Here is a 23,543-nt window from a genome sequence, read left to right as displayed (position 1 = left end):
AACAGCAATCAATAAAAGTCACTTCAGTCATTATCGCTGAGGCGGTCCGCAGCCTCGGATGGGGATTTAGATGTTGGTTGCCGGGCTGATTTTTCGAGCTTCTTGGCAAACGCCAGTGCCTCCCGAGGGTCAGGGAAGCCAAAAGTCTTTAAGCCCTGGCGGACTCTGAGCTTCGCCGGATAGCCCAGGGAGTATTGGATGTCCTGCTTCTGTAGGATGCGTTTGGCAGGTAGGAATTCCCGCCGGGCCGCCTGAACAGTAGTTGTGTAGTCTGGGAAAAAGGAGAGGGTATTGCCCTGGTGGGTGATGGTGCCCCTGTCCCGTGCGGGAGATTAAGTGATTTGCTCAGAGTAACAGAAGTTGAGCGTCCCTGCTGAGACTTGAACCCGGTTCCCCAGCTCCGAGGTCAACTGCCATAGCCGTTAGGCCCCATTCTCTCCCCTACTTACTGAACTTCTTCGCCCTCCGTGCTTTCTTCTGGAATGCTGTCAGTGCAACGGCACCATGGAGCCTCAGCCAACTCCTCTCTCCTCTGACGCTGCTCTCACGCTGCAGTTGAGCAGCATGACAGAAGCACCAGGATTGGCTGGAGCAGACTGCCTTGGCGCTTCTGAAGGCACAGGCTGCTCTCCACTGAGCTGTCTGAGATAGCTAGGTGGAGAGGTTTACACTGCGCATTTTAGGCTGGCCATCGCAGGACAACCGGCCAAAGTGACTTGCGCAGTGTTAACTGGTGGATTGAGCACCATTCACTTGCTGCCAGTCAGCAGCAATGCCCTGCCCCCAAACTCTGCTGGGGCTGAGAGCAGTGTAAAATAAAACGGTAAGTAATTTTATTACCGTTTTTATTTTTAACTTTTGCCTCGCTGGCAGCAGGGGGGCGGGTGGCGCTCCTCTGCCCTAATTGGGGCATTGAGGGCGGGGGAGAAGCACGGCTGTTAGGATCCATATAGATGTTAAATAAAGCGAAAGGGCTGAGCAGACCCATGTTTTTCATCCAGAGTTGCTCATGTATGGGGGAATTTAAACTGAGCTAAATTGACTTGAAATTGAAGGTTGAGGAGGTAGGGTTGGAGCCAGTTTGTCAATTGATGGAAGGACTGGGCCACAAAGTGTAGTGAATAAATGTAAGGCAGCACAGGTAGCAAGAATGGGGAGCGAGAGTAAGGAAGTTGATGAGCGAGCAGATGTGAAATTTGTGAGTAGATTGGGTGGGATGAATTTCTTCTTCCTTTGCTCCTGTGTCACTTAAAGCATTAATCACTTGAGACAAGGAGCAATCTAAAGTTTAGTGGCATTGCACATAAAGCTCTCAATGCGTGCACTCCTAAGTACGTTTCTTAACTGAATCACTAAGTCTGGTCTGGCAGATGGGGTACAATAGTGTGTCGTAGTCCAGAGACTGACCAACTGAGATCTTGGAAAAGCAGTTATAGGTTCTTAATGGCCAGCATGAAAAAAAAAATCCTGCACTCGGGGGGGGGGGGGGGGGGGTTACAATTAGCAACTACGAGACACCAAGAAACACGCACTAGCGGAACATGTCAAAAGAAGCGAGGAGATCTTCTCAGTCATAAATGACTTCACCACACCTTCCATAACTGTCAACAACACCTCCCTACCCAACCTATTAAACTTATTATGCAGCTAAATCGCCAATATCTACAGCAATTTTCAACACCAACCGGACCTGACCGACCTCATTGCCAAGCTACCAACCAAGACAACCACCTAACCAAATGGGCACCCCTCATCAGAGACGACATAGAAACAGTCATCCAAGCAGGGACTAATTCCCTCACCACATCTACTACTTGGGAATCTCCCCAATCAGCACTTCCTTTTTCCACATCATAAACACCTCCATAGCATCCACCGCATTCTCGGATGACTGGAAACACTCAGAAGTCAACGCTTTCCTCAAAAAACCACCCCCACCCTAACCAACGATGCAACTTCCGTCCAATATCTTTCCTCGTGTATCTAGCCAAGGTGATGGAGAAAGTCTTCAACAAACAACTCTAAACCCACATTGAGACTTTCTAGCTACTGAAAGAACCACAGCACCAAAACAGCACTCATTGCAGCCGCCAACATCATCAGGGCCGTCCTGGTGGACTTCAGAGTTTGGACAAACACCCATCGACCACACTAGAAACCTGGAAATCATCTTAGATGACACTCTCTCTGTGACGGCACAAGTCAACGATGTGAGCACCTCCTGCATCCACATACTTGACAGACTTGTCATGCCAGTACAGTGCTGTTTATCATATGTTGGGAGGAGGAATCAACTGTTAGAAAAGCTGCTGCATCATAGGGCATTATAACATTCTTTGGGGCAGTTCATGGAAATATATATTGATTTATTATTCAAACAGTCTTGCGCTTTCCTGTAAGGACTGCACAGATTAGTGGTTTTCAGGTCTGACTGTAAAAACTTTGATCATATTAACCGGTAACTTGGTAATCATGTAATCCGGTGCACTTTTGCCAAGTGGGGTGTTAAGTGTACATTTCCCCCAATGAGTTTCCCCTTGTACAGATGTCTTAGTTCCCTTCCATTATCTGAGAGGGGGGGACCCTTTTGAACCAGAGTGAGAGATGAACCACCTCAAAGTCTTCAGAAAACAGAGATCTTCTACAGGAGCTGAAAGAAAAGTGAGCCACCAGAGTTTTTAGGAGTAAGAAGGGACTCTTTATGCCTGAATGACTTCTCCACTTTCCTTGGCAAAGGAGGAACAACTTTCTTCTCCAGCCAGGTGGAATGGAAGCCTTCTTGGGCTTGCTTACAAAGAGGGCGGAAGCCACTGTATACTTGAATTTCCATACATGGTATTTTTATAAGTAGGCTGTGTGAACCGCTGGGATACCAGGAGGTGTGTAGCACTGTAAAAAAAACATTTTATTAGTTAAATGTAAAACTGTCTTCCTCTTTAATGAACGGGGAATTGGTGCCAAGTGTGGGACACATAGGATGGGTGGGTTCTAATGTGTGCGACGTTGAAGGGACTAAAGCAATGCATTTTGCTCTCTAGTCTGCTCTTCAATGCCTTTAGCACCTCTTCTGCCTTCTCAATCATCAAGTGACTATGTGCTCATTGGACCTCTGCATAAATACTTACCTGAGTGTCATGATGGATTTGAAAATGTCTTTGTTTTAACAGTTACATTCTAATGTGATCACATTTCTTTTTCTGCAGGAAAGATGAATGAGCTGAAAGACTGTCCTCTTCAGTTCCATGATTTTAAGTCTGTAGACCACATCAAGGTGTGTCCTCGGTACACGGCAGTGCTGTCCCGCTCTGAGGATGATGGGATCGGCATTGAGGAGCTGGACACGCTTCAGTTGGAGCTAGAGACGCTACTGTCATCGGCCAGCCGCCGGCTCCGGGTCCTAGAGGCGGAGACACAGGCAAGATTTTCTTTTTTTTTTAAACTAATATTAGAAGGAAAGTTTTTGAAGTCGGATCATTTTAGTCTTTACATTTTGAACGCAGGAGAAAGCTGATTTTCCAGGGGGTAAAAATTTGTTCATTCATGATAGGGAGGATTTTTAAACAGACAAAAAACAGAATATATTAAATATAGGTTTTATTTTGAGGAACCCATGCTTTATATGTAGCTGTAAATACCATAAATTAAATGTTTTCACCCTAAGGCATTTCAGCTCGGGTAGCAATCACGGCAGCTCTTGTGGTATGCACCTCCTATTGTTGCTGATCTAGACATAATTCTAGAGTGATGTGGGTGGAAGCTGGAGTACTGAGCTGGGTGTTTCTTACTGGGTTAAGATCTAGGTTTAATAGCACAGCTGTCGACAAGGCCTTTTGCATACAATATAAGTAGAGTGGGCTTTGGTCTTCCCTCCTTAATGCTTAGTCTTTTTTGGTCCAGCTTCTTTTAGCCATCTGGTTGAGACTTTGTCAATCACATCTTGGCTCTGTGGAGAATATCTCAACTCATGTTATTGATGGGTGTATCCTTCTGCCTCAAATGGAATGTTTGCATTTCGAATCATGAGTGTTAGACCTGTCAGCCCTTTGGGTGGTCCCTCCTCATCATTATTTATTTTGTCCCACTTTTGCCTCAAACCCTGTTAGAATTTTTCCTTTTTGGGAACCACCAGACTTTTTAGTATGGATGCAGATTCAGGGAGCCATTTTATCTACCCCTGGAACTTCTGTCTGAGGGCCTGGAGCACAAAATGGTGGCCACCTGTGACATCATCAGAACCCACTGGAGCCTACTAGAACCTTCTGCAACATTCTGGAACCCTGTGACAGTTGGAGGCGGTTTGGAATGTTGGGAAGCTAAGCCAGAGTTGACAGTTGGAGCGGGCAGTTGGCACCTGACTGGTGAAGAGAGAGCAGCAGAAACTTGAAGGAGGAAGGAGTGAGGCAGCAGGGGTGGAAACTTGTGCCTGGAGTGGGGTCCATAAACCCACCCTTGATACTAGTCCCTACTGACTGAGCCCAGCCTGGAGCCCTGTGTGGGAAAAAGCAAGAAAAACCATCTTAAGGACCTGGACAGCAGGAACAGGCCTTAGAAGTAAAGAAAAGCAAGAATCTGACCTGTTTATTGGTTTCCCTGGAGTCCGACGTCGAGAAGCCTGAGACCTGGAGCCCGAGGTGGAGAAGCGGCGCTGACTGGAAAGCAGACGTCGTACCCGGAGCCGCCAGAGGTCGAGAGGGGGCGCCGACGGAGGTCGTGGGGAGTACCAGAGGTCGTGGAGGAAGACACCTGAGGTCGAGTGAGCGGCGTCGACGGGGGAGTGAAGTCCGCGCTCCGGAGTCGCCGGAGACCGAGGTGAAGCGTGCCGGAGGTCGGGAGTGGAGATCGCACTCCGGAGTCGCCAGAACCTGAAGAGAATCGTGCCGGAGGTCGGGAGTGGAGGTCGCACTCCGGAGTCGCCGGAACCTGAGGAAAGGAGCACCGGAGGTCGGGAGTGGAGATCGCACTCCGGAGCCGTCGGAAGTCGACATCGAGCCAAGACAGCCCGACGTCATCGAACCGGAGGTCGACATCGAGCCGAGGCCGCCGACATCGAACCGGAGCTGCCCGAAGTCGACATCGAGCCAAGACTGCCCGACGTCATCGAACCGGAGGTCGACATCGAGCCGAGGCCGCCGACATCGAACCGGAACCGCCTATCGACGTCGTCAAGAACTGACTCTGCGCCGAGGCCGCCGACATCGAACCGGAACCGCCTCACGGCGTCGACACGACTCCAGCGGCGTCGGAACTTCATAAGAAGGGCAGTAAGTGGAATAGAGGGCGCCTAAGGCCCTGTGAAGCCCTAAAAGATTATCCTAGGGGCTAGAGAGGTGCTGGAACCAGCTTGATTGTGCCAGGGGTGAACTGAGACTAATGCAGAGGGGTTGTGTAGTGTGGGAGAGCCAGATCTCTAGATCCCCCCTTGATCTACCTCAGTTTAGGCCTCAGCCTTGTCCAAGCCAGGGAGTATACCCCTCAGGCCATCCAAATCTCTACAAGCTGGGATTGGGTCAAATCATCCCATAGTACCTCAGGAATGTGAACTGATTTACAAGTGTCACTGTTGGCTTTTATTATTTATTGAGAGCACTGTATTTATTGTATTTATCCTATTTATTGCCTCACAGTATTTATTGTTTCACAATATTTATTGTCGTACAGTATTTATTGCCTCATAATATGTAATTGCCTGTAATGTAATGCACTTATATTTATGCCTTGATTATTTATGATCTACCTTATTTATTGAATCGTTAAGACAGTATTTAGTTGACGTACCCTTCCACAGAAAAAGCCTTGTGTACTGTGATTGTCTTATTATTTATTTAATCAGCAACTAAGAGAAAAGAAGATGAAGAGATATATTTTCAGTATAATTTTTAAGGTGTAGTGTCGTTTTTGGAACGGATGCACGCATGGTTATTGTGTGGGTATGTCGTATGCTAAACACGGTGCCTGACCCCTGACCACTCGAGCCAAGCTACCACTGTGTATGTCTGGAGGGACCCCATTACCACCACCCTTTCCGGTGTGGGAGTGGGGTTTTTCTAACATAATTGGTGTTCAGCGGCGGGATAGAGCTGTGCCTACGTATACTCGACAATAACTGTGGGTAGTCCATAGGCCTACACCGGGAGTTTTCTCCAAGCGGCCTTCCTAATTGTGAGTTTTTGTTTTTTCCAAATTTACTCTGGTGGTGGGAGGAGGTATTATAAAAGGTACCCCTCTGCATTGCTTCTGTAAAAACCTGTCCTCTGACCTGAGTGGGCAAAATGGAGTTTGTGCTAGAAGACCTGGAAACCTATACTGTGGCCCAACTCAGGGAGTTTTGTCAGCGGGAGGGGGTGTATTGTCCCCCAGGAGCAAAGAAGGGTGCACTCCAAACCAGCCTAAGGGCTTGGGGGGAGGCACGACGAGAAAGCAAGGCTGAGGAGGAGGACAGGGATAGAGAGCCCGACAGCAAGGGGGCTGGGTTGTACCAACCTGAGGTGGGGAACCTAGTAGCGGGGCCCAGAACCATTTCCAGGAAGGGCAGCACTGTCTCTAGCGGTGGCTTATCTGAAGTGGAGTTAACAGACCGGAGGGAGAAAAGACAGCTCACATGGGACTTAGCAAGGCTGGAGAAAGAGAAGGAGGAACAGAGGATGGCTCATGAGCTAAGGCTGAAAGAGATAGATCTTCAGATCCTAAGAGTCGGGGCACACACTGTTCCTAATGGTGGCAGCAAAGACCAAGAAATCACCAGGGAACCCAAACCCTACCTGCCAAAGGACATAGTGACTAGCTATGGGGTGGGCGACGATATTGCCAAGTGGCTAGCGGCCTATGAGGTCTCGTTAAGGGCCCATGGGGTTCCAGAGAAGTACTGGGGAGGGGGATTGTACAGGTACATGCCTCCAGCTGGTAGGGATGCTTTATTGGCCTTAGAGGAGGATGAGCAGACCCACTACCCCACCATGAAAGTGGCGCTCATAAGCAAGTTTGGACTAACACCCGAAAAGTACAGACAGAAGTTCCGGGGTAGTCACAAACTGGGCACACAGAATTGGGTGGACTTCCTGGACTATGCAAAGAAGGCACTAGAGGGTTGGATTCAGGGCAGTGAAGTAAGGAACTACGAGGGGTTGTTTGATTTAGTACTGAAGGAACACCTGCTCGAAAAATGTTTCCCTGAACTGCGTCAACACCTGGTGGATAGCAAGCTGACCAATCCCCGGAAGCTTGCTGAGGAGGCGGACATTTGGGCTAGTACCCGGGTGTCCACAAGGGGGACTGGAGGGGATACTCAAAAGGCCGGACAGGGCGCCCCCCAGAAGAAAGAGGGAGGGGAAAAGAAGGAGTTCTCCAAAGGCCCCCAAAATAACTTCCAAGGGAAGGGAACAGGATTCACCCCTAGGGCTAACCCCCCCAGAAACCCTAATCCTGGCCAGAGTCAGCAGCCAAGGGTTGTCCATTGCTACGAGTGCGGTGGCGTTGGACACTACAAGGGAGATGCGAAGTGCCCGAAACGACCACCCCCTCCCATTGGAGGAAAGACCCCCGGAGTAGCTAGTGCAGTGCTCGGGGAGGAGATGCCCTTAACTAAGGGAAGGGAGTGGGCGGGTGTCACTTTAGTGTCCCTGGGAGAACGGGAGATGGTTCCTAAGATCCAGGTGCCCGCAAATACCGTAAAGTATGGGCAGTGGGTCACCATCAACGGCCAAAGAGGGGAGGCTCTGAGAGACACAGGGGCCAGTATGACTATGGTGCGTAGCCAACTGGTGTCTCCAGAGCAGGTAGTTCCCGATGTACTCCACCCAGCCGCGATGGCTGACGGCAGAATGGGCCACTATCCGGTGGCCGAGGTTCCCTTTGAATGGGAGGGGGTTGCAGGTTCACTTCGAGTTGCCGTAAGCCCTGCCGTGCCAGTCGATTGTCTGCTAGGGAATGACATGGAGCACAATGCTTGGAAGGAGGTGGAATACCGGACTCATACTGAGATGCTGGGTACACCTGACTGGGCCTGTGTGAGCACAGGGTCCGCGACTACCCGGAGAGGGAGTTCGTTCAGGCTGGAGCCTGGAACAAAGGCCCAGCCAGCTGCCAGTCAAGGGAAGAACCGAGGACAGAAGGAGCCTGCCTCGGCGTCCGCCCCCCGTAGGACGGATAGGCCACCGGAGGTGGTGGACCAGGAGTCCGCGGTGGGGGATGTTACCAAACTGGAGGACCTACCCATCCCGGCCGAGTGGCACGTGGAGGGAGGCCCGTCCAGGGAGGAATTCTGCCAGGGCCAGAGGGAGTGCCCTACCCTTGAGGGACTGAGGCGACAGGCCGAAGCCCAGGCAGCAGGGAACGTTGAAGGGAACTACAGTGTTTACTGGGAGGATGGCCTCCTCTACAGTGAACCCAAGGCACCCCTACATGGATCGTCACGAGCCTTGGTAGTCCCTCAACGTTATCGAGCCTTCCTTCTGGAGTTGGCTCATGAGATCCCATTGGCGGGACACCTGGGGCAAGACAAGACCTTCGCCCGTCTTGTCCCACACTTTTATTGGCCTCAAATGAGTGTCGTCCGATACCTACTGCCGGACATGTGTGTCTTGCCAAGCCAGTGGGAAAACAGGGGTGAAGCTGAAAGCTCCCCTGGAACCACTTCCTGTCGTTAGCACCCCCTTTGAAAGGGTGGGCATCGACATTGTGGGTCCGTTAGATCCACCTACTACAGCTGGTCACAGGTTTATCCTGGTTCTGGTGGATCATGCCACACGGTACCCAGAGGCAATACCTCTGAGGACCATAACAGCACCTGTTGTGGCTAGGGCCCTGATGGGAATCTTTACCCGAGTGGGTTTTCCCAAGGAAGTTGTGTCCGACAGGGGGACCAACTTCATGTCAGCGTACATGCGGGCGATGTGGAAGGAGTGTGGAGTGACATACCGGTTCACCACTCCTTACCACCCCCAGACCAATGGTCTGGTGGAGAGGTTCAACAAAACCTTGAAAGGCATGATCAGAAGTCTGCCTGAAAGCCTGCGGAGGAAATGGGACGTCCTCCTACCCTGTCTACTCTTTTCTTACAGGGAAGTGCCACAGAAGGGAGTGGGCTTCAGCCCCTTCGAGCTTTTGTATGGGCACCCTGTACGTGGACCTCTCAACCTGGTGAGAGACGGATGGGAAAGAACTCCCAGAAAGCTTCCCCAGGACGTGGTGAGCTACATGCTGGCCTTCCGGAGCCAAATGGCTAAGTTGTGGAAGCAAGCTTCTGACAACTTGGAGGCCAGCCAAGCAGTAATGAAGGCGTGGTATGACCACAACGCTCACCCGGTGGAGTTGGAGCCTGGCCAGAAGGTGTGGGTGATCGAGCCAGGAGAGCTTAGCGCCCTCCAGGATCGCTGGTCAGGACCCTTTGAGGTATTGGAGAAGAAGGGTAAGGCTACCTACTTGGTGGATCTTAAAACCCCTCATCAGCCCTTACGGGTGCTGCATGCCAACCGCCTCAAACCCCACCACGAGAGGCCCGAAGTCATCTTGATGATGGTGACTGACGGAGCAGAGGACGTGGAAAGCGAGCCTCTCCCAGATTTGTTTGCGTCTCAAGAGAAGGATGGGTCGGTGGAGGGAGTGATTCTCTCCCCATCTCTAACTCCTGAACAGCAGGAGGACTGCCGCCAGGTCCTGGGACAGTACTCTTCGTTGTTCTCCCTTGTCCCGGGTAGGACTCACCTGTGCGTCCATGACGTGGACACAGGAGACAGCCCACCTGTGAAGTCCAAGATCTACCGGAGGCCAGACAAGGTGAAGGCCAGCATTAACAGTGAAGTCACTAAGATGCTGGAGCTAGGAGTGATCGAACCTTCTAGCAGCCCCTGGTCCAGTCCGGTGGTGTTAGTACCAAAAGCCGCACCACCGGGTGCCCAACCGGAACTGAGGTTCTGTGTGGACTATCGGGGACTGAATTCAGTAACCAAAACTGATGCTCATCCGATCCCTAGGGCGGATGAAATGGTTGACCGGCTGGGAGCTGCCCAATATCTAAGTACCTTTGACCTTACTTCTGGGTACTGGCAGATCTCTTTGACTGATGGAGCAAGGGAAAGGTCAGCCTTCTCCACGCCCAATGGCCACTACCAGTTCTGTGTGATGCCCTTTGGGCTCAAGAACGCACCTGCCACGTTTCAGCGCCTGGTAAACCAGATCCTCACCGGAATGGAGAGTTTCTCTGCTGCTTATCTGGATGACATAGCCGTCTTCAGTAGCAGCTGGGAGGATCACTTGCGTCACCTGCAAGCTGTTCTCCAGGCCCTGAGACAAGCTGGGTTAACGATCAAGGCCAGCAAGTGCCAGATCGGGCAGGGGTCGGTAGTGTACCTTAGACACTTGGTGGGTAGGGGAGCGGTGCAACCCCTCCAGGCGAAGATCGAGGCCATCATGGCCTGGGAACCCCCCAAGACACAGACTGAGGTCCAAGCTTTTCTGGGCCTCACGGGATACTACCGCCACTTCGTGAAGGGGTACGGTACCATCGTAGCCCCCCTCACGGAGCTCACGTCCAAGAAACCACCTCGACGGGTAGTCTGGACGGAGGCTTGTCAGCAGGCCTTTGTGAAGCTGAAGCAAGCCATGTGCGAGGCCCCGGTCTTAAGGGCCCCAGACTTTTCCAAGAAGTTCATTGTCCAGACAGATGCATCAGAACATGGCATTGGGGCAGTGTTATCGCAACTCAATGAAGAGGGTCTGGATCAACCCGTGGTCTTCCTATCCCGGAGACTACTTCCCAGGGAACAGAAGTGGAGTGCAATAGAGCGTGAAGCCTTTGCAGTGGTATGGGCTCTGAAGAAGTTGCGGCCATACCTGTTTGGCTCGCACTTCCTGGTTCAGACCGACCACAGACCCCTTCGTTGGCTGATGCAGATGAAGGGGGAGAATCCCAAGTTGTTGAGGTGGTCTATCTCCCTACAGGGAATGGATTTTCAGGTGGAACATCGGCCTGGAGTGGACCACGCCAATGCAGACGGTCTCTCAAGGTATTTCCGCCTTAGTGATGAGAACTTCCAAGGGGTTGGGTAGCTCTCCCCACTTTCAGCTGGGGGGGACGCGTGTTAGACCTGTCAGCCCTTTGGGTGGTCCCTCCTCATCATTATTTATTTTGTCCCACTTTTGCCTCAAACCCTGTTAGAATTTTTCCTTTTTGGGAACCACCAGACTTTTTAGTATGGATGCAGATTCAGGGAGCCATTTTATCTACCCCTGGAACTTCTGTCTGAGGGCCTGGAGCACAAAATGGTGGCCACCTGTGACATCATCAGAACCCACTGGAACCTACTAGAACCTTCTGCAACATTCTGGAACCCTGTGACAGTTGGAGGCGGTTTGGAATGTTGGGAAGCTAAGCCAGAGTTGACAGTTGGAGCGGGCAGTTGGCACCTGACTGGTGAAGAGAGAGCAGCAGAAACTTGAAGGAGGAAGGAGTGAGGCAGCAGGGGTGGAAACTTGTGCCTGGAGTGGGGTCCATAAACCCACCCTTGATACTAGTCCCTACTGACTGAGCCCAGCCTGGAGCCCTGTGTGGGAAAAAGCAAGAAAAACCATCTTAAGGACCTGGACAGCAGGAACAGGCCTTAGAAGTAAAGAAAAGCAAGAATCTGACCTGTTTATTGGTTTTCCTGGAGTCCGACGTCGAGAAGCCTGAGACCTGCTGCCCGAGGTGGAGAAGCGGCGCTGACTGGAAAGCAGACGTCGTACCCGGAGCCGCCAGAGGTCGAGAGGGGGCGCCGACGGAGGTCGTGGGGAGTACCAGAGGTCGTGGAGGAAGACACCTGAGGTCGAGTGAGCGGCGTCGACGGGGGAGTGAAGTCCGCCCTCCGGAGTCGCCAGAACCTGAAGAGAATCGTGCCGGAGGTCGGGAGTGGAGGTCGCACTCCGGAGCCGTCGGAAGTCGACATCGAGCCAAGACAGCCCGACGTCATCAAACCGGAGGTCGACATCGAGCCGAGGCCGCCGACATCGAACCGGAGCTGCCCGAAGTCGACATCAAGCCAAGACTGCCCGACGTCATTGAACCGGAGGTCGACATCGAGCCGAGGCCGCCGACATCGAACCGGAACCGCCTATCGACGTCGTCAAGAACTGACTCTGCGCCGAGGCCGCCGACATCGAACTGGAACCGCCTCACGGCGTCGACACGACTCCAGCGGCGTCAGAACTTCATAAGAAGGGCAGTAAGTGGAATAGAGGGCGCCTAAGGCCCTGTGAAGCCCTAAAAGATTATCCTAGGGGCTAGAGAGGTGCTGGAACCAGCTTGATTGTGCCAGGGGTGAACTGAGACTAATGCAGAGGGGTTGTGTAGTGTGGGAGAGCCAGATCTCTAGATCCCCCCTTGATTTACCTCAGTTTAGGCCTCAGCCTTGTCCAAGCCAGGGAGTATACCCCTCAGGCCATCCAAATCTCTACAAGCTGGGATTGGGTCAAATCATCCCATAGTACCTCAGGAATGTGAACTGATTTACAAGTGTCACTGTTGGCTTTTATTATTTATTGAGAGCACTGTATTTATTGTATTTATCCTATTTATTGCCTCACAGTATTTATTGTTTCACAATATTTATTGTCGTACAGTATTTATTGCCTCATAATATTTAATTGCCTGTAATGTAATGCACTTATATTTATGCCTTGATTATTTATGATCTACCTTATTTATTGAATCGTTAAGACAGTATTTAGTTGACGTACCCTTCCACAGAAAAAGCCTTGTGTACTGTGATTGTCTTATTATTTATTTAATCAGCAACTAAGAGAAAAGAAGATAAAGAGATATATTTTCAGTATAATTTTTAAGGTGTAGTGTCGTTTTTGGAACGGATGCACGCATGGTTATTGTGTGGGTATGTCGTATGCTTAACACGGTGCCTGACCCCTGACCACTCGAGCCAAGCTACCACTGTGTATGTCTGGAGGGACCCCATTACCACCACCCTTTCCGGTGTGGGAGTGGGGTTTTTCTAACAATGAGGAATTGTTTACAACTACTAGCCCCTTCTGTCGAACCACTGCTGCTCCTCCCTGAACTTTCACTTCTCCCTTTGTGTTCACTCTTTGTTCCCCCTGCCCCACCCAGCCTCTTTCCCATGTATCACTTTTCATTCTTTTCACCCCTCCATTTCATTCTTCCCTCCCACCCATATCTCCTCTGCTTTGTGTTTAAGATAAAAATTGAAGCACAGTTGGAAAAAGATTACATTTTCTGAGTGACCCATTATTTCTCTTTTGCATCAGGCTTGTGAAGGTGGTGGGCATGCTACCTTTGTAGAGCGAATAGAGCGATGATGGAGCATGGCAAGTCAACTTTGTCTAGCTAAATACCATGATTTCCTCTTGCCTTGACTACCAATATGTTTGTAGGCTTGTATCACACTACATGCTACTGTTGGTTAGGTTATGTAACCTGCATTTGTACAACACACTTCTACAAGGTGTATGATCTGTAGAGGTGTGCTTTATGGTTCTCGGTGACAGTAGTCTCTTCTTATATTTGGTTGGAGAAGATCTGTTTTGCGATGCTTGCTGGCTAGCCATGGAGTAGGATTTGTACAGTCGTACCCGGTATATTTATAAGACATTAGTTGTAGGGCTTGTGAGTGCCACAGACTGTTTTCTTTCTGCATGTGTGTACAGTCATCCATTGCTTGACTTGTGAGGTGACTGTTTTTAAGAGGCATCATTAGCTGATAATGTATTATTGGGGATCTGTTCTGTGTTTTCAGTGCTATGTTCACCACTTAATGGTGCTACGTGTTTAAGCTAGCTTTCTCAATGGTTTCCAAGAAGCTATGAACGTGTTGTTGAGGTGACAAACCATTGTTAACTTAGACGTTGGTGCCATGATGTGCTTTTGGTTTTTGGTTATTTGATGATCTGTCTTAATGTTATTCTTGAAGTTGGGTTGACGCAGCAAACAGGAGTGTTAAAGTGTTTTTTTTTAAATTTATTATTATTACCCGAAAAAATGTACAATTCCACTTCTAAATCTGGACAACTGCTTTAATGGGAGAGTGAAAGTATACTTCATTACTCCTCAGAAAAGAAAATGCCTAGTTTGAATGTACTAAGAACTGGGATCTCTATTGTTTGACTTATTTTCTTGTTGGTGAAAAATACTGAGACTATGCAAGTGTACTTTGAATAAGGTTGATTGATATCTCCTAGTCGCCAAGTGGTAAGTGCCCCAGTTCTCACCTTTTCTTTGACAAATCACGGTTTTAAGTTTAGTTAGTTAATCCACTGAGGTGAACCATGAGGATAATTCCCATAGTGTATTCGGTTGTTGACAGTAAATCCAGGACTGGAGCACCGCACCCTTAACGACATGAAGTCATCTGGTAACGTTTTGGTTTGTAAAACACTTAACTGTAAGTTTTTTTTACATGCAACAGCAGTGTTTTGTGCTTAGATAAACAACATCTAACCCACATTCAGCTTCACACTTTTGAACAGTCTGGTAAGTATCTGCACTGGTTGTTGCATGCAGATGCATTTTCAAGTTCGAAATGCAGCAGAGCACGGACCACCATTTTCTCTTGTAGCTCAGCCTGCTGCAAAAGAAACTGAGCAAACACAAGGAGATGATGGACGGAGCGCTGAAACTTCAGACACTCACCCCCAGTCACAGAGGGTTGAATCCATCATCGTTCTTTAGCTCACTTTGCAACCCCAGTCCAGATGCAGCTATATGCAAATCAGTCTTGGTCCTGTGTTTCATGGGAACAGTCCAGCCCGAACTGCCAAGCCATGTCTTCCCTGGACCGGTAACAAGCATCCTGGGAACGGTTTTGGGCTAACAGCCCTCATCAGCCAGTCTATCTTGAATCCAGTGGCAAAGTGAGCAAGGGACCCACGTCTGGGCGACTCTGCCCACTTAGGGCGAACAAGGCAAACACAAGGAGATGATGGACGAAGTGTTGAAACTTTTCAAACACTCACACCCAGTCACAGATCTGGGTTGAATCCATCATCATTCTTTAGCTCACTTCGCCACCCGAATTCAGGCACAGCTATATGAAAATCAGTCTTGACCCTGTGCCACATGGGAACAGTCCAGCCCAAAGTGCCAAGCCATGTCTTCCCTGGACCGGAAACAAGCATCCTGGGACCGGTTTCGAGCTAACAGCCCTCATCAGACAGGCTACTGAAGCATTCTGAGACTTTTTGTGCATGAGCATAGTGCCCAATGCTGGTAATCCTGTGGGGAGTACGGTCTGCAGTTCTGTTAGAAATCTGTGGCAGGGAAGTGACCTGGTTTTGACATATACCTTCATCTACTGCACCCGGGACACCCACAGCAATGGCCGCCCTTAAGCTGTAGCGAGAGTCCCAGGGGCTCAGCCATATATCCATCCATTTGCTCCCTCCTAGCGGTGGCAGCTTTTCTTTGCTCCCAGCAGGGCGGTAGCAAATGTGTACTTTGAAGTTCTCCCTGCCTGCTCTCTTGTAGGCAGGGAACTGCGGTGCCCTGTGGGGGTGGGGTCCCCAGGACATTACTGCCATTAGGCCTGGGGAATGGGGTTCCTAGGGCTCTTCAGAGGCTCAGGAAGTGGGGCTCCATGCCACAATCCCCCCAAAATAAATGTTGCCACTGATGGATGGGGTTCATGGGACATTTAGAAGGCTCTGGGTGGGGGCTACACAACCCCTCCCTCCCCAAAAACAGCAACAATCTCAGGACCCGGGACTCAGTCATTTGTCTTGAGAAAAACGTGCAGGTTAGGCATGGCCTGCCCCCCTCCCCCTAAGCAAGACTGGGGTCAAAACACATATTTTTTTCATATTTTGCTGCATGGATAAGCTGGAAAAAAACCATGTTAAAAAAGCCCATGTGGTGGGCCACATCTTGGAGGGGGTGAGGGGGGCGACGCAATGGTTTGTATGGGGGAGGGGAGCATGCGGACCCACTCCCTAAGCCGCCTTCAGGCCCCAGGGACTCCATCCCCCAGGACCTGATACTTTGCAGTGTCTTGGAAATCTCAACACTGAGACACTATGGTTTCCTGCCCCAGTCACCCGGGCAAGGAACAGAAGGTTACTCATGCCCATAAGGAGCAGTCCACAAATGCTGCTCCTGTCCGGGCGGCAGCAAAGGAAAGATTCAGGCTCTCACCAGCACCCAGTATGGTGCTGCCGAGGGAGCAAGCAGGGGCTGTGAAGGCCATGGGGATCTTCCCATCACCCTTCAAAAAAGGTGCCTTGTGGGTGCCCCGGATGGGGAACGGAGCACCCACACAAAATGTTGAAAATGAATGTTTCCCGCCAGGGAAGCTGGCTGGGGTTGGGGTTACTCAAAAAACTAAAAATTGAGCTATTGGTGCTCCAGGAAGGCACCCACTTAAAAAAATGTGGGCTTCCACGGTGGGTGCTGGCTGTGAAGTCGGCTGGGGCCCTGCAGCTCCCCCTGTAGTGGGTAGAATTGGGACACACACGAATAATAAAATAAAAGAGGAGAAAGTGAATAATAAATAAGTGACCAGAGCCACTCATTTATTGTTCACAGGTCCTAGAAAAGAGCATGCCTTAATCTTCTAGGGCATTTTGGAAGAATATATTTTCTTGCTTGCAGTGTCCCTTGAAAAGGCAGGGGCACCACCAAACGTGGTTTTTAGGTCTTGCCTGAGCCAGCGCGCATGCGCTGCTCTGTGAGGCTTTTAGTAAGGGCTTTTAAACTCTAAACACGCGCTCGTGCGTGTGTTTTTTTTTTTTTTTTTATCACCCGCAATTGCCCTTTGCATGCATCTTTATAAGAAAGACAGCACGCAATTGGTCCATGTCCCGCCTTCTCTGTCCCCTGGCCTAGGGTGCTCGGGAGCGAGTAGCAGCGCCATCTGTTTCCAATTATCGCGCCCGTGTCTCGCGGTCACGTTAATTTTAAACATGGCGGTCAGCGCTGGTCGCGCTGGTTATCTTGTTATATCTACAATTGCAAACTTCCTATCGTCAATGTTATATACGTTTGCGATTACAAAGTACTATCGGAAATTTCCATGTAAGAAAGATATCTCACACATTTGATCACTGCAGCCAGTTACTTTCATTATTATCCTTTCAGTAACAAAACTTAGTAAACCACCTTGTAAATATGTGATCCACTGGGCAGAAAACGTGTGGAGTTGGTCGTTTTGGTTTGTCAAACGTGTGTGCATCACAGCACTGCTGCACATACACCTCGGATGATCAGCCAGGAAAGTTAGAGATTACACGTGGGCCGAACTTTCCGCACCATGCCCACCTCCATGATGGAATGAGGGCAATACTGCAGGTGCCCATGTGCCTAAGAATTGCCTCATTTCCCAGTTCCCGGTGGCTTTCTTGTGGGTGGCATGCGTTTTTCTAGTGATGTTTCATATGCCAGGGCCGAGTGCCATTGCCGCATAAAACATGTAACAGAACATGAAAACCCCTTTGTTTGTAGCAAGCGAGTGTGGATGACACGGAAATGTTTGCCCTTTGCCCCTCATACATATGTGGATGCGCGCGCCGAGGAAAGCTCTTGTGGTTCTAATAGATGTCTCCCACTCGGCGGTGCTTGCACTCTGAAGGATGCAGGAGGCGATGTCTCTGAACACACAGAAGGCTAGCAAGCCGGCCCTTGGCAGCTGTCACTCACACAGGCACTTTAGCAAAGAGCCTCGCCTCAAAGAAGCTCGCACGAAAGCACTTTTCATTTAACCCGGGCCCTCGAGTCGCTGCCACATTCTGTTTCTAGTGAGGGCGCGCATGCGTGGGGTAGGGTGTGAAAAGGAAGGGTGCAAAGAGAACGCGACTTCAATGGCTGCCACTCACCTAAAACCCCAGCTATTTTTGGGCAGCTTTGCCTTTATTCCCTTTCGGTGTGAACAGCCGTCGTAACAACTGGCAGAATGTCAACAGAATAAGCCAATCCTGGCGTGAATCGATGGAGGGATGCCGGCTCTACCATTGTAATGGGAGAAAGAATGCCCAATGACACGTATAGATAAAACACACCTGAAACAGCATTACAGTCCAAGAGCCAAGATGCATTCTGCACGTGGTGGATTTAACATGGAGGAATGTCATTGGTTAGGAAAAGGTTCAGGTTCTTTGTTGTGGTAAATGTCTTCTGCAAAAGTTCATAGAATGCTTTCTGCCAGCGAACATGTTTCGCTCTCTTATGGCATGCAGGCCTAAGCTTTGTGCCACATAATTATATGCTACATAATTACACTGCACTCAATGCAACATACACTCCAAATACCACTCAGTGCCGCATAATTACACACTACATAATTACACTCTACTGAGTGCAACATACACTCCACACAATACCACTCAGTGCCACATAATTATATGCTACATAATTACACTGCACTCAATGCAACATACACTCCAAATAATACCACTCAGTGCTACATAATTACACGCCACATAATTACACTCTACTGAATACAACATACACTCCAAATAATACCACTCAGTGATACATAATTACACGCCACATAATTACACTCTACTGAATACAACATACACTTCCCATAATACGACTCAGTGCCACATAATTACACGCCACATAATTACACTCTACTCAATGCAACATAAATACACTCCACATAATAACACTCAGCACCACATAATCACACGTCACAATTACACTCTATTCAATGCAACATAAATACACTCCACATAACACTGTGCCTCATAATTATACGCCACATAATTAAATGCACTCCACATAATACCAGTCAGTGTGACATAGTTACAGCCACATAATTACACTACTCAATGCTACATAAATACACCCCACATACCGCTCAGCACCACATAATTACAAGCCACATAATTACACTCTACTCAATGCAACATAAATACACTCAACATAATACCACTCAGTACCACATTATTACACGTCACATAATTACACTCTACTCAATGCAACATAAATACACTCCACATAATAACACTCAGCACCCCATAATCACACGTCACAATTACACTCTATTCAATGCAACATAAATACACTCCACATAACACTGTGCCTCATAATTATACGCCACATAATTAAATGCACTCCACATAATACCAGTCAGTGTGACATAGTTACAGCCACATAATTACACTACTCAATGCTACATAAATACACCCCACATACCACTCAGCACCACATAATTACAAGCCACATAATTTCACTCTACTCAATGCAACATAAATACACTCAACATAATACCACTCAGTACCACATTATTACACGTCACATAATTACACTCTACTCAATACAACATAAATACACTCCAAAAAATACCACTCAGTACGACAGTTACACGCCATATAATTACTCTCTACTCAACGCAACATAAATACACTACACATAATACCACTGTGCCACATAATTACATGCCACATAATTGCACTCTACTCAATGCAACATAAATACACTCCAGATAAATGCACTCTATACCACATACCACCAATCAACATAAATGCACTCCACACCATGACACAATTTCACTAAGCATAATTTCACTCAACACCACAGTTCCAGGCCACTCAATTCAACTACACACATTTCCAATACACACCGCATAACACACCAAACAACATATTTCAACTCCACAATCCACAACGTACCTTCAATCCACACCATATAGTGTTGCCACCTGAGCACCAAACCTCATTCACCACCACCATTTTGCATCAGCCCACCACCTAAGCATCACGTCAGTCTGCCCTTGGAATCGGGCATCTGTTGATTCTCCCCTAGTGTCAGTCCGCTGCTCGTGTTCTAATTAAATTACTGTTTTCCAACCTCCACTCCCCCGTTATTTATGTCCCGCTCCTTCATAACAAAAAAAAATATAACAAACAAGCATGAGAACAGCCAGGAAGCAGTTGCCAGCAGTGCAAGTACAAAAAAACTAGAAGACATTTTTTATGTTAAAATCTTTTTTAATCAGGTTTTTCAGTTGTATATAATGTTGTATTCATTTGTATATAGGTAACAAAAATGCTTAACGCTTTTTTTAATAACTTTTCAACATAATGCACAGCAGCTACAATGCCCTACAACATAGCTAAAAGTTCTGGCTAAACACATAAGGCCCCAAAGGCGAGATCTATTGGCTATGCCAATGCTTGTTTAATATTGTGAGGGGCTGCAGGGAGGGAGCAGCCCACCAGCAACTTAAAAAAATTAAATTAAAAAAATAAGACTCCTGGATCATTAAATTAAGGGCCTCAGGAGAACTTGCCATATTTTTTTAAAGCACCTTCTAAAACTGTACAATACATTTTTTCTGATGGATACATCTGCCGGTGGATTCCTCACCTTGTGAATATCCCCTGCGCCAGCATTCCACGGAACTTTTCTTCCCCAGCATTCCACGTCGACGTGGGCGACGTCATAATACACCGGCTCCGCACGCGACTCCGATCGACGTCACCGGAGCCATAAGAAGCCCACGTCGGCGTGATGACGTCAGTTCCCTTTTTTCCGCGCCTTCGACGCGCAACGGTTTTTCTCCAGTGCTACTTTGTAGTTTGGTCGTGTATCTCTCTTTTCTTCGACAATGTCTTCGACTAGGAAGTCGGGCTTTAAGCCCTGTAGGGAGTGTGGAGGCATGATGTCGATTACGGATCCTCACCAGAATTGTTTATGGTGCCTTTCCTCGGAGCATGATATGGAGGAGTGCGGATGCTGTAAAAGCATGAACCCGAAGGCACTCAAGGAAATGAAGACCAAGCTCTTCATGAAGAAGATTGGTGAGGAAAAGAGAGGGAGGAAGAAGGAGAGATCGAAGAGGGAGTCCAACAATCACTTTTATTAGGTCCAGCCTAGCAGCGCGCTTATGCTGCTCTGCGAGTCAAGGTGTATTCAGTAATGGCTTCAAGCCGGCCCATCACTTGTCATTGGTTGTTCTGGGTGCCTTTCTAAATTCCTTTCTTTTGAATGGTAAATCGTGCCCATTTGACCCTCCTTTTGGTCTGTCGTTCCTCCCATAGCAAGTGTCCCTGTTACAGGGCTCATTTTGCCTGTGTCCATTTCAGTTCAGTTCACACACTGTTTTTTTCCTTTCCTATTGCCTACCTAGTGTCTGGACATCTTACAAATGCGAGCAGCTGACCAGTGTTACTGCTTTCCTCTCCCACTCACCGTTTCTTGTGTGTTTGCACCTTAGCTTTCACTTATCGATCTATAGAGTCTGGGTCACTGAAGATCGAGTTGTGCAGTCACAAAGTTAGAATGTTAGAAATGTGACTTTACTCTCTAGCTCCCTTTCACTCAATCTATCGTTTTTTGCATTAATTGGGTTTCACTCGCTCGGACCTCCGTTGCTCCGTTTCTTTAAACAGGGCTGTAAATCTTGTTCCTTATCTGGTCACAAATGAGGCAGCCTTGTCTCTGTTCCCTATGCTAATTTCTCTTTCTTTTTCCTCTAGGCAGTGCTGCAGCTGCTTCTCTGGTCCCAGTGGTAATTCCTTTTTCTTAGCCCCCTAGGTAGTGCTGCTAGCTGTTTCTTTGGTCCCATCAGTAATTCCTCATTCTAAGTCCTCTAGACAATGCTGCTAGCTGCTTCTCTGGTCTCATCAGTAATTCCTCACTGTAAGTCCTCTACACTGCGCTACAGCTGCTTCTTTTATCCTGCCAGTAATTCTTTCATTCTAAGTGCTCCAGTCAGTGCTGCAGCTGTGTCTCTGGTCACAGTGGTAATTCCCCATTCTTAGTCTCCTAGTCAGTGCTGCAGCTGTGTCTCTGGTCACAGTGGTAATTCCCCATTCTTAGTCTCCTAGGCAGTGCTGCAGCTGTGTCTCTGGTCACAGTGGTAATTCCTCATTCTCAGTCCTCTAGGCAGTGCTGCCGCTGCTTTGACAAATGCTAGTCCTATTGCATTGCAAATGCTTGTTAAATATGGTATTGTGTGAATTTGTGAAATACATGTTTGAATGAAGGTATTGGTGATTTCTGGACAAAGATGATAGATCTTCTTATAGTTACTTTAGGGCTTGAGTTATAGTCACTTGAGGTAACTAACTGGTGAATTTCAGTGCTTTTTAGGTCCCACCTGACCCAGCGCATGCGCTTGTCCGGCGAGACTTATTGAGAGGGCTCCAAAAAGTGCTACCAGGCCAGCCTAGAGCTACAGTGCATGTGCACGGGCGCGCGCGCCACACTTTACCGCGATTGCTTTCACTTTCGCGGCCGCTTTGCATAGTCAATAGGTCTCGCTTTTGGGACCTTATAAGTATTTAGTTATGCAACTGTTGCATGGCTAAACACTTATAAGGTCCCAAAGGCGAGACCTATTGGCTATGCCAATGCTTGTTAACATTTAAAATGGGGTGTTAACAGACATTTTCACCCAACTACGTCATCCCTTATTCCAGTGGAAAGTGTGTGTGTGTCTGTGTGTCTGTCTGTCTGTCTGTCTCAGTCTGTCTGTCTGTCTCAGTCTGTCTCAGTCTGTCTGTCTCAGTCTGTCAGTCCGTCATGAAAATTTTGACCCTTACAAAGTTGTTCTGCCTCTGGTAGCACTGATCAGCTGCTTCAGAAATATAAATATATATAATTTGTCACTTGAACCCATAAAATGGAAGCACTACGAAATAAAAGTGCTGAAATCTTACTCTCAAAGTTTTTACTTGCGATATAACGTTCCACGGTGTAAAATCTCCTATGGAAAGGTAACATCTCACAGATGCGCTCTATGTGGACAACTGTTCAGCAAAACCTATTTTTCAAGCAAATGGGCAACCACAGACAGCTGATCTTTTGGCGGGTGAATCAATACATGGGTTGCACGAGGAATAAACTAGTCTGGAAATGAGGGGAGAATGAAACGGAGAGCCAGTCCAAAACCTAAAGCTTCAGCGCTGTGAATGGATTTGGAAACTGGATGAGCCTTGGGATGCAGGACTTATTCCGTCACTGGGTGAGAGTAGATGCAGTTGAGAGTAGGTTTTTTCTGATTTATGGAATCCCTGCTGGTGGTATTCACAGTGTATCTGATTGATAAATAGATTCAAATAGCACATGTTTAAATAGGGGCAATTCCCATTATAAATGTAAACTGACACTAAAACAGAAACTACCATAAAACAAAGGTCTGCATCAAACCATCTGTCCGTTCCTTGGACCGCAGATAAATGAAAGCCAAGATGGGGTGCAATGACAACAAACAAAAATAACTCAGACGTTGTTTGTAAGGATACTCCCACCAGACAACTACAGCGACCAGAGACCGGAGAGTACGTGGGTTGCCACCTAAACTGTGCATGAAAACCTGCAGGGGAGCCAGCGTCATGTGCAGACCCATGTATTGTCATCCTGGCACAGTTTTCTTGCTTCCACTCCCATAAGCCGTGGCAAACGTGTACACACACTATAGGGAAGAGAGAACAAGTCTCGAGGAACTTATCTGTTAATACAGGTAAGGAACTGGTATATCCTCTTCGCCCAACCGTATAGGTGGGAATATCTTGCAGATTGCTAAACCCAACCGGGGCAAACATAAGGCGGTTCAAAAACAGGGGCAGGGTGGACAGCTATTCCAAGCCATGCTCTGACGTCA

At 48.4% G+C, this 23,543-nt stretch overlaps 1 protein-coding gene across 1 annotated transcript in view; it reads left to right on the top strand.

The window, feature by feature from the left end:
- TADA3 (transcriptional adaptor 3) overlaps positions 1–23,543 on the top strand; it is a 141,591-nt gene that overhangs the window by 30,823 nt on the left and 87,225 nt on the right. Inside the window, exon 2 of the mRNA XM_085624277.1 lies at positions 3,204–3,415. Coding sequence (XP_085480403.1) covers positions 3,209–3,415 — 207 coding nt within the window. The 5' untranslated portion in view covers positions 3,204–3,208. The remainder of the gene's footprint in view (positions 1–3,203; positions 3,416–23,543) is intronic.

This window comes from Triturus cristatus, chromosome 9 (assembly GCF_964204655.1).
Source record: "Triturus cristatus chromosome 9, aTriCri1.1, whole genome shotgun sequence".
Lineage (NCBI taxonomy): Eukaryota > Metazoa > Chordata > Amphibia > Caudata > Salamandridae > Triturus > Triturus cristatus.
This window is presented reverse-complemented; position numbering and strand designations above follow the sequence as displayed.